Source organism: Camponotus vicinus, unplaced genomic scaffold, assembly GCF_025532165.1.
Source record: "Camponotus vicinus isolate PSW18456_S1 unplaced genomic scaffold, iyCamVici1.0 SCAF_3, whole genome shotgun sequence".
NCBI lineage: Eukaryota > Metazoa > Arthropoda > Insecta > Hymenoptera > Formicidae > Camponotus > Camponotus vicinus.
The window spans coordinates 19,446,301-19,462,928 of NW_028141967.1; the positions used below are offsets into that span (position 1 = coordinate 19,446,301).

Consider the following 16,628-nt stretch of genomic DNA (forward strand, 5'->3'; position numbering starts at 1 on the left):
TATCTTTACCTACAAACACTGCGGAATCCTTTGAGTTGTCACTTTGGCTTTCGGTTTATCGTTGTGTCATCGGGGACTTACTTAATTATGAAGACCCAAATGGTGTAAACAGTTGGGCGGCTCTGAAAGGCCATAAGGCCCTTCTCTTAAGATTGGTTGTTATGTTTGTTACCCGCACACCAACGGACCTTATCTAAATTGTTTTGGCGCCCTTGGACCCCATTAAGCAGGAAGATTGAGATAATTAGATTGGACGAATTTCTATAGTACCCAATTATACGTGTGCCGTAGGCTTTGGAAACTCACGAGGATTGAAAGTGGTTGGATCGAAATCTAATTCAAAGGTCTGCAGCTTCCACCTGGCCAATATATTTTCTCATTGATGAACTGGCGCATGTTTGTGCCTGCAATCCATAAAAGAAAGATTATTCGGATAAAATTGCATTCGGAATTTTTACTCGAATTCTATATGTAAAGGAAAAAAAGAAATAAGCTGTCTTTTATATGCTCTAATTCTAAATATATTTGTGTGGATATTGTTTCCAAAATATATTAATTTTAAAGTGCTTATACAAAAATGTATACATGAAAACAGAAACCTTAACATATTTAAAATCATACGTTAAAGAATTCCTATTTAATTGTACATAAAAGAAGAGATTCGAGATTATATTTAAGAAAATAATCACTAAATTTTATATTTAATATGCATAATAGTAAACAGATAAAAAAGAGAGAGATAGAAACAATTTTATTCATTTAAAAAACTATTTTATTTAATAAAAACTAATAGAATTAATATAAAAGACTTTTTCTTTCATATTTTTCTAATATTTTCTTGTTTAATGTAATTCCAATAGACAAACAAATTAATACGAATATACACATACAAATTAATGCGAATACGAGATTTAGTACAACTATATATAAATAATAAAATACTCACTCCAAACTTGCTCTGATACCCGATCCCTTGGCCTTCTACTGAGCTCAGATTGTCAAAACAAACATGTTGATCTGTAACACATAAGTAGAATCGAAATTATAGTAACGCTTAAAATCATATTTCAGACAAGAATAATATTGTATGTATTAAATTTTATATTCTATACGTACAATATATATATATATATATATATATATATATATATATATATATATATATATAAATAGCAGATGTAATATGGAATATACGTATGAAATATAAAATTATGTTTTCAAAATTTTTATTTAATATAACTAATAATTTTTTACTTAATATAACTTAATAAAACAAAAAAAACATAAAAAAAACCTACGTATTATTATATGTATCTGTAATAAAAAAATTATAAAAACATAAAAAACCTACATACTATTATATGTATCTGTAACAAAAAAACTATGTACTATTTTATGTACTATCAATTCGTAACATACAGAGCGCGTCGCGTCGTTATCTGTTCGAGTATTGCCGCGCGAATGACAATAATATGATTCCACGTAAATAACATGATACATCGCACGCGCGAAAGGCGTATTTAAGGCCGGATTTATATACTATGCTAATACGCGATTGAAGATTGCTAAAATATAATACTAATTATGGCTTACTTACTCATTAAATGCGTCGTGATTTAGAGTCGATCCATCCTACGTTCGCAATCGCCCGAACATTACTGAAACGACGTCAGCAATTTCACATCGATATGACGCTTCGCCGCCTACTTTACGCGGGAATATTTACTTCTGAAATAAATCATTGTTTCGTTACACTTACAAGTTATTCAATATAAGTTAAATAATTGTACGAAATGAGATTTACTCAGTAGAGAATGTGATCTCGTAATATTTTTACGTAATAGCATCTCGAAAATTAATGTGTAATGTACGGAGCGCGTGACGTCACTGCTTACCTTCTTAAGTGTCGCCGCGCGAATAACAATGTAATGCGATCCCATGTAAATAATAATACACCGCACGTCGCCAAAAACGCCGGAGAGAGAGAGATTTACATATTACACAATAGAAAATTATTAAAATATGATTCCAATTATATAACTTACCAATTAAATGCATTACGATCCAGAATCGGTTTGTCCCGGTATTTCATTACCAATGAGTACCAACTTCGAAACAATAATTATGTTGACAATTTCACATTAATTATAGGGGAAAATAGTGCGGGAAAGTGACGCGAAAAACGCGCGAAGTTTGACTCGTTATTTATGATATTTCATGATCTCTAGAAATTAAATACATATAAAACAAATACACAGTAGAAGTTTTGACAAATCATTGATGTTCATTAAACGCAATATTTATACGCTATGCAATCGAAAATTATTAAATTAAAAAATTATTCAAATTATTAAATATAATTTTACATGACAATTATAAATACATATGTATCATGAGGTAATAATTTATGTACATTATTATCGCTTCTATTTAGATTCGAAAAGCAAGGAATAAAAATATCTATCTATAAAGTTTTATCGCGTTGATATTTACTTTTCATAAATAAACACATGATATATTTTTGCTTCGAGCAAAATCGTCATCTCGATACATTTATGAGTTACTTAGTTATACAAGTTAAATAATTGCGTAAAATAATAATAATAATAATGTTTATTAATAATAATATGTATTAATCATTCAGAGAATAGTCTTGTAATATTTTTCGTAATCAAAAATTAATGCATATAATAAATTAATTTATATTAATTATTTATAGTGATTTATATATTTATCAATTTACTTTTTATCTATTAATATGTAATGATAATAATTATATTTAATGATACCGATTTTTGATAATCATTTGTTTTTCATTTTTCGGATTGAAAACATGAGTAATACACATATGATCAATGAATTAAGGGAAAGAAATTAAAGTAAGAGAAAAATTAAAAAATTGATATACATTAAAAAAGTGTGTATGCAGACGAATGATATCTTTTTACAGATCTCAATTTTACATTAGTTGGCAATGAAATTTTTTAATATATAGAATAACGAAATATTGCACTTGTAATTGATATCCTATATATTTCATTTTGCTTGCTTTTTGTTTTTAAAATGACATGTAAAAAATAATGATATTTTTCCAGAAAACATTACATTTGTGCGTATTCATAAACATTTTTTTTAATTAATTGATTAAATGATATCAAATGATATATTAGGGATTAAGGAAATAAATATGTAACACGCATATGTAATATTCTAATCGATATAAATATTTCATGTTTCCTTTTTTGGAAAAAATTTCTATCTATTATAAAAAGTATAATTATTATAAAAAAAATAATAATAATATTAAATTAAAAATAAGATTTTTTTCAGATATAATAAAATTAATATATTTTAAAATTTTTAATATATTTTAAAATTGATTGCGAGTCATGTCATCAGATTATGAAATCACGATGATAAGAAATTCTATTCCGCGTTTTTACACGTCTTATGTTCCAAACACACATCATAACAGCACTTTTCCCATTCTTCACATTCGTGGTCGCTGTCACAAAATTTTGGTGGCTTGTACCATTCATACGTTCTGGGACAATGAGACCTCAAAGGTGGGCACTGTTTTTCCGGCCTCATCTCGACTTCGTGCCAAGGATGTTCCATATGTGACTCGATGATGCCAAACCAGAACCATGGAAAGAAGAAGGAACGCCAGCTATGCTCCGATGAAGAGTCATTTTTACCACTTGGACAACAATAGTATCGCTGGTGGCTTTTGCACCAGTACTTGCAGGACTTTACATGAGCTTTCGTCAGGATGATGAACAACAGCAGAAGATATAGCGAGTTTCTGCGCATGCTGAAATAACTGTTACAAGAGAAATAACTGATACAATCCTGAAGAATATTATTTTGTTCTGTCACTATCGATTATTTTGTTCTGTCATTAAGTTTTTTTTAAAGTGCCAACAATGTAATGTGTGTATATAATGTTATATAATATATAATAGTTTTATTTTTCTTTCTATCCATATAAAAACACATACATGCAAGAAAATTTTTTCGTGTAATCCATAAAATAATTACATAAGGAGAATATTTAATATGTCCTTGTTTTTCTAAACTTATGACAATAGTTTTGTATCCTATGTATCTTATGCATGTCTATTATATATTTATATATTTATTATATATTATATTATATTTATATTTATATATATTTATTATATATTATATATTTATATTTATTATATATATATATATATATATATATATATATATTTATTTATTATATATTTATATATATAATATTATTATTTAAAAATACAATAATGATCATTCTTTGAAAAAGTAATGTAATAATTATAAATTAAAATTATTCTCTTATTTAAAATACAGGAGATTTTATATATTATTATTGCTAAAAAACTCACTTTAAGATTCCTCTCAAGCTTTATGCTTACTCGCGGCTCGACAATCTGCGATCTAATAGACAATAGTTTTTCGTTTAGCATGTTTTATACACAAAAGGAACACACCCCTACTCGAAGACAAAGCTTGTAAATCGCACAACGTCTTCAATACATCTGTCATTGTCGATGAGCAAGACATGGTTCGTTCACTCGTACTCGATTTCACATGTCAACTTTGTAAAGTCTCGTCTGCGTCTGATTCATTTGGAAAAATGTCAAGAAACGTCAGAAACGCAGGATGTCACATTATTACGCGTTACAATAGAATGTCCAGGGCCGAATTTGCAAGACAATTTGCATAAAATAATATCATATTTTAATATCGTGAGGAAGTTATAATTTTAATATCATGAGAGCTAATTATATGATTGCTTATAATTTAAAGAAACTGATACAACTTTTTTATCTATCGTTATTATGTCGATAAATAAATACAGAATAAAAATAATAATAAATTCCCTAAAACTGTATCTATATTTTATCAATATGATGATATTCGGAATAAATTCTATATATATTTTTTAAATTTTCTATGCATTTAAGAGTAATTTTACTTATTCATTAATCACCGAAATATATGTATGCGACCCTGACAATAATAAAATGCAAATGTATGAAGAATAGATGAAAAGACGAACAATTATCCCCATAGACATTTTCCTCTTCGCAATATTTACTAGAAAAGCTGTTTCTTCAAGAGACGTTGATCATTGGCCTATTCTACTTTGTTACATGCTAAAGAATTACACATCATAGCTATTTATTTTTCAAGAACGTAATTTTTATTTCGACTTTTAATCGTGTATATCATTAATTACATATAGGATCACAAACATTATTATGTATTGTATTTCACAAAACCTAAGAATTTATTCATTTATTCGAGAGCAATTTCGACACATGATATCGATTTTAGATAAGCCTTTATTCATCTAACTCACCATGACAAATAAAAGAAAACGAATATAATAAAATTAGGAGCTATTTAAGAATACTTAAATTCTGCAAATTAAAAATTTTAAGCGTTATTCAGAGTAGAAATTTAAATTTTCTGCTTTTAATTTTTTATCTTTTTCGCGTACTTTTTACAAAAATTGTCAAAAATTGAATTTATTGAAATTATAATCCTTGATTCTCTCATATATATAAAGAAAGAGTGCATATGTTTGTCTTTGTTTGGATAAATTTTTGTCAAGTGTATTTCTTCATTTTTGTACACTTATTGTGTCTGAAGGATCATTATTGCATGGCTATAGCGTATGATAATAATCCTTCATTCAAATGCAAATTCGGCGAAATTATATTAACATTTTCCTTGATAGAAACTACGATAGATACTCAATGGTATAATAATAGTAATAGTCATTTATTCTATTTACTAATATTAGTGACAATATTATTTTATCATCGATATTTCAAGTGAAAAAAGAAATCATAGAATACCATATAATAGTTCGATGTAAAATTGAAATAAATTAGAGGCGCGGGCGAATTCTCGACCAATCAGCGACGCGCATTTTGAACATTTCGTCAGTTAATAATCGGCCGGTGAATCGTGTAGATCGCGAATGGATTATTGCTTTAAATAATTATCGAAAACCGACGTTGTGCATCGAAATCGCGCTCGAATAAGTGATAGATCGCTAAACTTTGTTTCGTGAAATATGTAATAGTGTTCGTGATATGTTTTGTGAGTGATTAATGATAGTAAACCAGACTAAAGTGAGGGCAACGTTCTCGGAAGGGAGGAGTAGCAAAGTAAGGGATATACCAGTGCGGGGATTAGAGGAGCTACTCGAAAATATTAAGGCAAGTGCTCTGATAATGTGATATTCTCGAATTTTATTTTCTCGAGAAAGTTAATATTCCATATAATATACATTCTAATCGTCGACACAGTCGTTTATGCCAAATTTAAACAAGGTGTTCATTTATCATAATTAATAATATAAGTACAGTAATTTATATTTGTCAAATATATTTCGATATTTGTTGTGAAAGGGAAGAAGTATCGTAAATAAAGCATTTGTCACACGTATTCGTCACATGCAAAATTCTATTGATGGTTGCATAATTATCATGTAATTAGTCCAATTAATTTGTGATTGATATGATATTTATGTTTATGATGTTATATTTAATTGATAAATGAATAAAATGTATGGTTGGATAAGTTACCTTGCAGTTATATTTGCAAGAATCAAAATATCCCATTAAATTAGGGGAAAAATTATTTTCTATAAAAGTATCTCTTACTTTTCCTTTTATTTTTTCTATAAATCTATCTATTTAAATGCTCTTTTATTTGTCTAATAATTATTAGTAGTACAATTCTATTTTTATTAGAATGTTGATATTAAGAATTAAATATTTTGTTAATATATAATATGATCCGTAATATTATAATAATATAAATATATAATAATGTAAATATCACATTGCTACTATTTTTAATATGCAAAAATAATTGTGTCTTTATTTTCATACAATGAAAAACATTACACTATATGTATTTTATGAATTTATATAATATAAAAGTAACATATATAGGATCTTATCAAGAAATCAATGATTTTTCTATGTATAACATAATTTGAGGATATATCCTTTAACAACTTATTAATTATACAACAATAACATATTAACAAAATATTATAATATTATTGCATATATATGTACATTATGGAATATACAAAGTGTCTAATATATTTTCATCAAAAAGATATTTCCATTTGAAAAAAATTAATATTTCTATCACATGTTTGCGCAAGCAAAATAATTTTTCAACATTTTTTTCTATTTCTCTAATATTTCTAAAATATATAACGTTACATATTATGCAAAATATTCTAATATACAATTATAATAGATTATAATCATAATTAATATGGAAAGCTTATTGTTATATCTTATTTCTATTGAAAAATTTTTTTCTAAGAATTTCTCTCTCTCTTTCTTATTTTCATAAAAAAATTTCAAATTATAAATTATATATTCACATATTTGTCTTATATATTTTTGCAATTGTAAGAAAACAAAATAATTAAGATTTTTCTGAACTGATATTATATGATTAGAAATTTCATAAAAATTTCATTAAATTTTTTCTTATTCTACAATATGTAATTAGATTGGAACATTGCGGTACATATTTTATAAAAATTTACATTTCAATATTATTACACATTTCTTATGTTACAACTTATATATTTTTACACACGAGCAAAACAGAAAGAATAGAGGATGCTCTTGTTGAAATAGCATTTTCAATAAGTAAAATTTTGTCAGGAAAGAGCTTGTGCATGATAACAATTATATTCTATGTAAATACTTAACAACTGAGCGTGTATCTAGTCAAGAAAAAAAAAGTATATAGCTATAAAAAGAAGCATTTGCTATAGATACTGTAGAATATATAGCATATTATAAAATATTGATCATTAATATTAATCTAAATAAATGCAAATGCTTCTTCTGGTTCATGTCATTCCATTGTCAACTCGTTTATTATCATATCACAATATTATAGATAAAATATTACGATTCTGTGTTTTATGTTTAAATTAGCCATCATTTGCGGATTAATTGTAATACCCTGAGTAATCGCTAAATTAAAGAAATATACACATAACTAGTTTTACACTAGTTTTATTGTTAAAAAAATCTATAAATAAGTATGGTTAAAAATATTTAGTAGAATACTTTGCAGAATACTTTAAATATCCTTTTTTTGTACTTGTGTGAAAAATAAATTTTATGATTCACAATGTTACTTATAATATATAGTATAAACAATAGAATGCGATAAATTATAACATTTTTATCGGTGGTCTTTTTTATCTTTAGTAAAGTAATAAGTGATATAGTTAATACAAGTTAATACAGTCATTTGTTAATTGTTCACAGTTGATTAATAGATTCTAATTCATTTGTGAATAACAGTTGGTTTAAATATATTACAATGTTGCTGTTATATCATATATGTTATATCAAATATATCATATATAATTAATAAATCTTTGTGAATTTATATCTAGTAATCAAATGTAAATAGTAAACTTATTTGCAAATAATTTTCTCTAAAATTCTAACTACAAAAATTTTATAATTCAAATTAACTTGTTTCTTACAATTAGTTCGAATCGATTTGAATTTTCTCTCATCATTTCAATTGAAATCATATATATGTCGCATTAATTTTATCTTATAAAAGATAGCAAAAAAAACGTATTTTTTATATTGCTTCAATTTGAAGAAATTTTCTATAAAAAAAATTATCTATAAAAGAAGAATAGTTACATTATTCTATTCTTAATGTATATGTAACTGCAATGAACTACAGAGAGAACCTATAACTTTAGCTTTAATCTTATTATATTCATTTAATTATAGTACGGTAAAATATTTCGTCAATGTCTCGTGGAAAAATAAATCGCTTTGTTCTTAAGTCGCTTTATCTTCCGATACATTCGACTCCATAGTTGTCGTGTATGACTAAAGTCTCATACTCCAAATAGGGCATTTCCTGGCCGTTCAGTGGTATGTAGCATACCTGATGATTCGGTTGTATCTTACCAATGTGGTAAACGCCTTCGTGCAGTACTCTACCGATGAATAAAGCGTAACCATCTTCGGTTTCGCCGGCAGGTAGTGCGTGCAAAGGTACGCTACCTTCCCAAGATTTTACCCAACTCACGTCCTTGCCGCATAATACTTGGAACTCGCGTTTCTCGTGAGCTTCGCCACCCCATGCGAGCGTACAAATATTATCGCGAATGCCACCTGGTGTAACAGTGCTTTGATGATGCGCTCGACCGACGTACAAACCATCTTCGGAAGCCATCACCGCGTTTCGTGGCAATCCAAAAGCCTCGTTAAAGTCCACCCAGAAATGGCACGTGTCCACCAATTGCTGTCTAATGGCTGGTGACGTGAACTGGCATTCTGTAGTAGCATAAACTTTTAAACAAATTTCTAAGAATTTTTTCCTATGCAAAATTTGATTAATTAATTTGGTATAAGACTTGTATGATGTTTGATTATGCTGTAATTTAACAATCTTAAAATGTGTGACTAAAGTTTTTAAAGTTTCTACAAGTGGCAGGAATGAATTAGCATACCTTCGATTATCCACTGTCCAGTGGCACCCCAAGCAGTACTAACTCCTATATAATTTATAACAAATGGGTTTCTGTCTTTATAAGACATAAAGGGCATGTCAAAATCATCCTCACGGCTAACACTTAATAATCCATCACAAGACCATCTGTAAAATAAATTAAATTAAAGAGATTTTAGAGTGAGAAATGCAAATATATATTCATGTCTCTAAATTCATCAGATAGAAAATAAATATATAATTTCCTTACTGTATAAAAATATCACACATCTCATCAGGATTCAATATATCTCTAGTATCTGCTTCCGCTACATCTGGTTCTACATTATTTCTTTTTATTGCTGACATAGTATTTCCCCATCCTCCGATAATAATCTAACGCAAAACGAATTAATATTTTAATGCAAGATAATGTAATATTATATAACAGAATAATATAAGAATATTCTTTTAATGATTAAGATATATATATAGGATAAAAGATACAAATAGGATAAAAGTAAATTATTGTTTAAGTGGATAGTAAAGTAACATACCTCATACACATTAGAGTCACCACCAAGATGTGTTCGTAAGGCAATTCTTGCATCATGACTGGCTTTGATACCTAAACTAACGCTGTTTTTTGTGATAGGTATGTAGCGGTAATCGAGACTGTCTGCTGTAGTAATTCGAACTGAAATGAATTTTATTAGTCAGTATAATTAAGACAGTTAGAAATGCAAAATATAATAACTGCTGTTTCTTTTTTCTTTCAAGGAAAATAAATTGTTAATTTTCTATTTTCTACTAGGGAAATAATTAATCGAGATATGTAATTTATAATAGAAATGAACTCACTTGGACTCATTTTTTGAAAGATATTATCTGGTTCAAGTAGAGCTGGTCCGGGTCCAAATAAATGATTCATATTAATCAAATATCGTTCGTATTGGCATGATGTGTGTTATCCACCGTCTAACAATTCACAGTTTAAGAGCTCCAACGAATTATCTGTTTTTTGTTATCTCAATCACTTATCACTTAAAATAAATAAAACAATTCACATTTTAAAATTCCCCATCTTATTCAATCATTCGTTATTGATAATTGATAGCCATGAATGTGGAAAATAACATTTGTTCTCTTTCATTTAACCTTCTTCTTTAAATTTATTTATCTCGTGACGATAATCATGTATCAACATATTCATGTTAGAATAGAACAGATAATATAAATCATATATATAACAGAAATATTAATATTATAATATAACGTTAATGTCATCCTTATTAGGAACTGTGAACATTTGTGTATATATCAAAACTTCAAATGGCATGGAAGTGACGTGTTCTAGCAACGTTGCTTCTGAGATCATGCAGAAGATTTTAGATTATATATTTAAACTTAATTTACACCATGTTTCTTTTTAGGATCAGTATAGCACATAATGTAATAAAAAGAATTTTATCGCACAAAATAGATGGGCATATTAACATTAAATCAGGAATTACCTATAAATATATTGAGATAAAATATCTATCTTATCAAATGATGTCAGTGTGCTGACATAGCTATGTACATAGTTACTAAAAAAAAACATCGTATAAACCATGCTTTATATTGATAAACTGCGCACTTTTACTAAAGGCAAAAAGTTAGCATCAATGAAAGAGGTCAATAGACAGATGCTTTTTTTGTTTGATTCTTTTCGTCGACTGCAAAATCGGACAAGGAAACACATCCGAATATTACTCTCTTTCATTGATACTATTTCTTGTCTCCAAGAGCGTGCAGTTTATCTATGTAAATCTATATGCCAGATGATGCAACATTTAGACTCGACACGTGCACAGCAATCGACACGGCTTTGAAACTTGATCAACATAGTCTAAATTGCTCGCTCGAGAATTTCGTGATAGACAAAGACAAAATTCACAACTTTTTACAACTCACTGAAATGCATGACAGTTCAATTATATCGGTGCTGCTCATCGAGAAGGCTCGCGATATGATCAAGCGAGCGCCTTTATCCGCTGTCAATCGAAAAGATACGATCGAACGTTTGTCACGTCGCGAATTATAGATTCTGCGATCCTGCACTCATGCCCCGCACGACGGACATTCTCTGTCTGTTGTCACGATGCCAGCGATATTGCGATATTCGATACTTTCATCTCGATATTCTAACGATAAGTTAGAAACATTGATACTTTCGTTCGATGCTATAAAAGTATCGATTATTTTTTTTAACTGCAAGTTTCATCGGAAGGAGATGTCTTATATTTATTATTAATATAGCTTTTTTATTTTATTAATTTAGCATTTTTTATTATTAATATTTAGCATTAAAGAAATATAAAAATTATAATACTTTGTATTCGCAATAAGAGAATCTTAAAGTACGGTCTTAAATTGCGATATATCGCGCGCCAAATTAAATTCGGAATATTCTTCGAAAGATACATTTGCATTTAAATACATGCAGTGTTTCGTTTGAAGATAAGATACCATCAATTGCTTTTCTCGAAGGTCAAGATTTTACTCACATTGGTGTCAAAGAGAGTAGCACGCTTGGAATTAATTGCATTCGACTTTCCATTCTGATTTTACTTTCTGTACTCTATAACACGCACACAAACATCAGTATTATAGAAAGCAATAAATTACACGTGCACGCACAATTCTTATCTCTAGGATCAAGAAACTTAATGCACGTATATGCACCTAATAATAGTAATAATAATAGCTTAATGACAAATCACCTAAAGCAAATTCTTCTTGTTAATGTTGCGCGTATATTTTTCTGTTATTTTACAAACTTAATTAATAATGATACATATTAAGCACGCAAGAAGTAATGTACAAGCATTTCATTGAAAAAAATTCATCAAATATTATTTGCGTGCTAACACTAAATATCGCATGTACGCAAATCAATAGAAACATTGACATTTAGGTGCATCAGCTGGGTCATTGCCATCCAAGTGAAATACATCTGATTAACTTAGGATCACAGTACGCGGTTGAATGAATATGGGTGAATGCATGCGCGTGCACAGAAAGTAGAAAGCATTAAAAAGGACAACGGGAAAACTATAAACACCGTAGATGCATACGTGAAGAACTACTCCGATTTCCGCGATCAAATGGACTGTAATTTTTTCTGCTTCATTTACAAACTCTCAAAGTTAATGCATGAACTTGAAACGTCGGTTATATCGGGCAATTGCATTATTCTGACCGATTTTTCACGAGCTTTTTCTCCTTTGTAATTTATTATTTAATATTATGTTTATCAGAAATAATATTTACATTATTAAATAATATTTACATTATTAAATTTTTTCTTTTTAAAATCATTTATTTCTGATATGACTAATAATCTTGTAATATCTTGTAATAGAGTCTCGAATCGATAATAAAAATTTTAGGTACGGGCGTTTAATATTAAATTCATTGCAAATAATATCTAAAAGAAAGATTGAATTTAATGAGCTGAGGTTTCAACGCTTTCTATAAAAGAGTGCAAACTAAGAGAAGTAAAAATTCTCTCACATTAGATTTGCTATATTTAAGGGAATAACAAAGAACTTTCTTTTTTACGTAGAAACATTATTATTCAGGCAAGATACTCGGTTTATACATATGTATGTAAAATACGTCTAAAATATCCTTCGACTCCTGTCAGGAATTTCAATTTTGACTCAAAGTTTCTGTAAAAGCGCGTATTGAAATATCAGCGAAAAATTGATCTAATCCGATAATGGTAAATTATGTAGTAAGTAAATGATGTATAAGTATCATAATCTAATATTTAATATCTTACATGTTAAGTGCTTATATAATTATACATTGCAATATATTATATAATTGAAATTGAATTCTTTGAATTGTTTACAGTAATTTATAATATAAGATTCATATATCTCAATAATTTTTAGCAAATGCTATAAATCTTATTATCTTATTAAGCTTTTAATGTCATAAAATTATTTATACATGTATGACATAATAAGAAATTGTTAAAATTGAAGCATTTATAATTTTAATCATATCATTTCTTTATGTGTATAAAAAAAGTTTATATTTTATCGTTAATTATAGTATTATATTTTATGATATGAGTTAAAAAAAAACTTTGCTAGAATACTTGCTGAGAATCTTGTTAATGCAAATGGATATTGCAGATTAATAATAATATACGCAAATCATACGTACATTTTTATGGCGAACATGTCCAAAGAGATATCTGTTTTCATAGGTATTACTCGCAGATACTATGTCGCGCAATCATTGTAATGTTAAAAAATACTGTAATATACGCGGCTGATTATTGCAATAAGATTAAGGCGGACAGCGCTCTTCTTAGAACCCCTTTCGTATGTTAGATAGGTAGGTCACATCGTGTCACATGTATAGTTCTCTATGTAGTTGCATGGAGAGGTGACCCATTGCTTTCCCTGTAAAAGTGAAGAGCTAAAGCAGGTTTGCTCGTTTCTCTCTATTCTGTATGGTTGGGTCCCGACCAATGTCACATCAGTATGTGCGCACCGAGATCGCTTTTACCTTTTCGTAAAGCGAGGGAGTGGGTTGCTGGGGATATAAAACAGAAAACAGCGCTTTTACCAGCTAATACATGTGTAGTTCCATTTTAGTAGACAACAGAGATCCATAGTTTTTATCCAGTTGACATTAGTTATTGTTAAGACGTGGCGACAGTCAGGATGTTATTAGTAAGTAAATATATATCAGTATATAATGTACAAATATTAAAAATAAAATAATAAAAAGCTTACAAAAGCAAAATATTTAATTTAATATTATTAAATACTTAATAATTTCAAAAAAAAATAATTCAGTATATTTATCATGTCGCACATGATGTATAAAAAAAGAGATATACTATAATATATTCAATTTTTGAAAAATAACGTAATACATTATTATTACACATGTTATTCTTCGAGAAAAGTTTTTTTGAATGAAATTTTGTTTTATTAATTAATTTTGACGGAAAAAATATGTAAATTATATTATTTCTAAAATTCTTATTTAACAGTAGTCAGAATAATTTATAAAAATTATAAATGTGTACAAATATACAATTTTAATATACAATTTTATAGTGGAAGAATTATATATATTTTCTAATTTCTGATGAGAGATAATTATTTTTTTAGAGAGCAGTGATAATTTGTTGTACGATAGTTGTAAATGCGGAGCCACCTCTTAATAGTACGTATTAGTAAAGTTTCGTTTTTTTTGTATATGTATGTTCTCATAAAATTTTATATATATTATTAAAATTAATTATTATCATAAGATATTTTGGAAGCAAAATATTAATATTATTGAAATTTACGATTTAAAATAGATAAATCGCACTTTAATCGAAACATTATTTTATTGTAGGCTATTCTTTTACCGGAGATAGCAATGGGTATGATTACAGTAACACCGCTAATAATGCGTATTTACGATCTAAGAATAGCTATCAAAACGATGGAAACTATTACGGTACTGGAGATGGAAGTCACAAATTATCCGACCATGTCAGCGGTCAATCATTAATCAATGTCGGTAATCAGGGCAATATAGGAGGCGACATTGGAAAAAATTACAACGGATATGTCGCAAATATTCCCAGAGATGAATACGCAGGATACTCCAATACTTATGGGAATTCCGATAGCGATTCTTACACTTCGCCTACTCGTGCAGCAACTAATACACTGTTCAGTGGATTAGATTCTAATTCTAACAACAATGCGGAATCAACTTTTAACGCGTATTCAAGTGCTCCAATTTACAAGGATTCCGACTTTAGCCAATTCGCGGCTAGCAGCACTAGTAGTAAAAGAGTGCCTGCTTATTCTGAATATTCCAGGCCAGCTATAGAAAATTATTCCGGAGATTCCGTTAACAGCGATGTACAAGGGTATCTCGGTTCGTCTAGCTCCTCGAGTTATTCTGAAAATGATCACGTTTATCCCCCTTATTTGCCAGGCGGTCTGACTAGCGAATACTCGTTTGGAAAGCAGAAAGACGTTCTGTACAATCTAAAAGACAGCAATAAGTACAATGATATCTATTCGATACCATCCGAGACGCGTTTCACGCGGGGAAACGTGGGACACGTGAGCCATAATCACGATGTTTCACCGTATATATCGGGTTCTAGGCCGAGTGGTCATTTCTCGAAGACACATACTTCTGGTATTTACTCCATAGGAAAACCGAATAAATATAGTTACAAGTATTTGTCTCGCTACGCTCCGAATAGCGGCGTAACTTACTCGAGAGAACGCAATGGTTATTATGCTCCTTACGGTAAAGATAGTAGAAAAATTATTATAATTAAAGACGGCAGACCGAATTACACAGGTCGCATTTACTCCGATGAATCGGGATACGCGAGTAGCAACGGTAGTTACAGAAGTAAGAGCGGTACTTTCATGAACGGTTATTCCGCTTCGAATTTTGATGCATATAGTGGTAGTAGTAGTAGTAATTATAATGACAATCCCACTGTGTCAAGACGATATAGAATCAGTGGTCCAATGCTTGTGAAAAGAGCTATTCCTGCTTAATATTTTTATAAGGTAATATTTAAAAAGTATAACATATATACACACGATGATGTGTTTGAGATTTGTGTATATAGATGCATATTTATTTTATAAGTATATTTTAATAGGAATTTTTGCATTTTGATGCGTTATTCAAAATAAAAATGCCGTTCAATTTTTTGTAAATATTGAAGTGTGGCTGTTTCTATTATTTTTCCCCTATCACACAATCATGTATAAAAATGTTATACAATTATAATTTTTTTAAACATTTTTATTGCACACAATAATAATATAATGTATAGAGGGAAATATTCTTATGTTTACATTTATTAAAAAAATCTTCTTTAAAAAATATTTCTTTCAACAGAATCAACATTATTGGTTCAGGTATAAAATAAATTGTTATTATATATATAGATAAAGATACAAGAATTGTTCCATATAATAGCAGCTAATATTCATTTAACATTATTAAAAAATTAAAATCTTTTTTTCAATAGAATACATGCACATATCTTAGATTTATTT

The 16,628-nt window shown here is 28.5% G+C and overlaps 3 protein-coding genes across 7 annotated transcripts in view; 1 reads left to right on the plus strand and 2 right to left on the minus strand.

The window, feature by feature from the left end:
• Nucleotides 1–1,721, minus strand: part of LOC145969467 (uncharacterized) — a 62,865-nt gene extending 61,144 nt beyond the window's left edge. For all 4 annotated transcript variants that reach the window (XM_083095633.1, XM_083095632.1, XM_083095629.1 and 1 more), the window contains exons 1-4: nucleotides 1,598–1,721; nucleotides 947–1,017; nucleotides 307–404; nucleotides 10–211 (exon numbers count right to left, since the gene is read on the minus strand). The gene's annotated coding sequence lies outside the window, so the exon portion shown is untranslated. The remainder of the gene's footprint in view (nucleotides 1–9; nucleotides 212–306; nucleotides 405–946; nucleotides 1,018–1,597) is intronic.
• Nucleotides 1,722–7,914: 6,193 nt separating this feature from the next.
• LOC145968592 (uncharacterized) lies at nucleotides 7,915–11,661 on the minus strand. Of its 2 annotated transcripts, none has more exons than XM_083094166.1 (6): nucleotides 11,482–11,661; nucleotides 10,387–10,568; nucleotides 10,083–10,222; nucleotides 9,797–9,921; nucleotides 9,548–9,693; nucleotides 7,915–9,371 (listed from the first exon to the last, which is right to left on the minus strand). In XM_083094166.1, exons 2-6 carry the CDS (start codon nucleotides 10,454–10,456, stop codon nucleotides 8,881–8,883), a joined length of 972 nt encoding a protein of 323 aa, XP_082950292.1. In that variant the 5' UTR covers nucleotides 10,457–10,568; nucleotides 11,482–11,661; the 3' UTR covers nucleotides 7,915–8,880. The 2 variants fall into 2 exon arrangements, with proteins under 2 accessions (XP_082950292.1, XP_082950293.1); XM_083094167.1 differs by lacking the exon at nucleotides 11,482–11,661 and adding an exon at nucleotides 11,359–11,441.
• A 2,510-nt stretch (nucleotides 11,662–14,171) lies between these two features.
• Nucleotides 14,172–16,260, plus strand: LOC145968587 (uncharacterized). The gene is made up of 3 exons (XM_083094160.1): nucleotides 14,172–14,261; nucleotides 14,709–14,763; nucleotides 14,941–16,260. Exons 1-3 carry the CDS (start codon nucleotides 14,253–14,255, stop codon nucleotides 16,116–16,118), a joined length of 1,242 nt encoding a protein of 413 aa, XP_082950286.1. The 5' UTR covers nucleotides 14,172–14,252; the 3' UTR covers nucleotides 16,119–16,260.
• The last annotated feature ends 368 nt before the right edge of the window (nucleotides 16,261–16,628 follow it).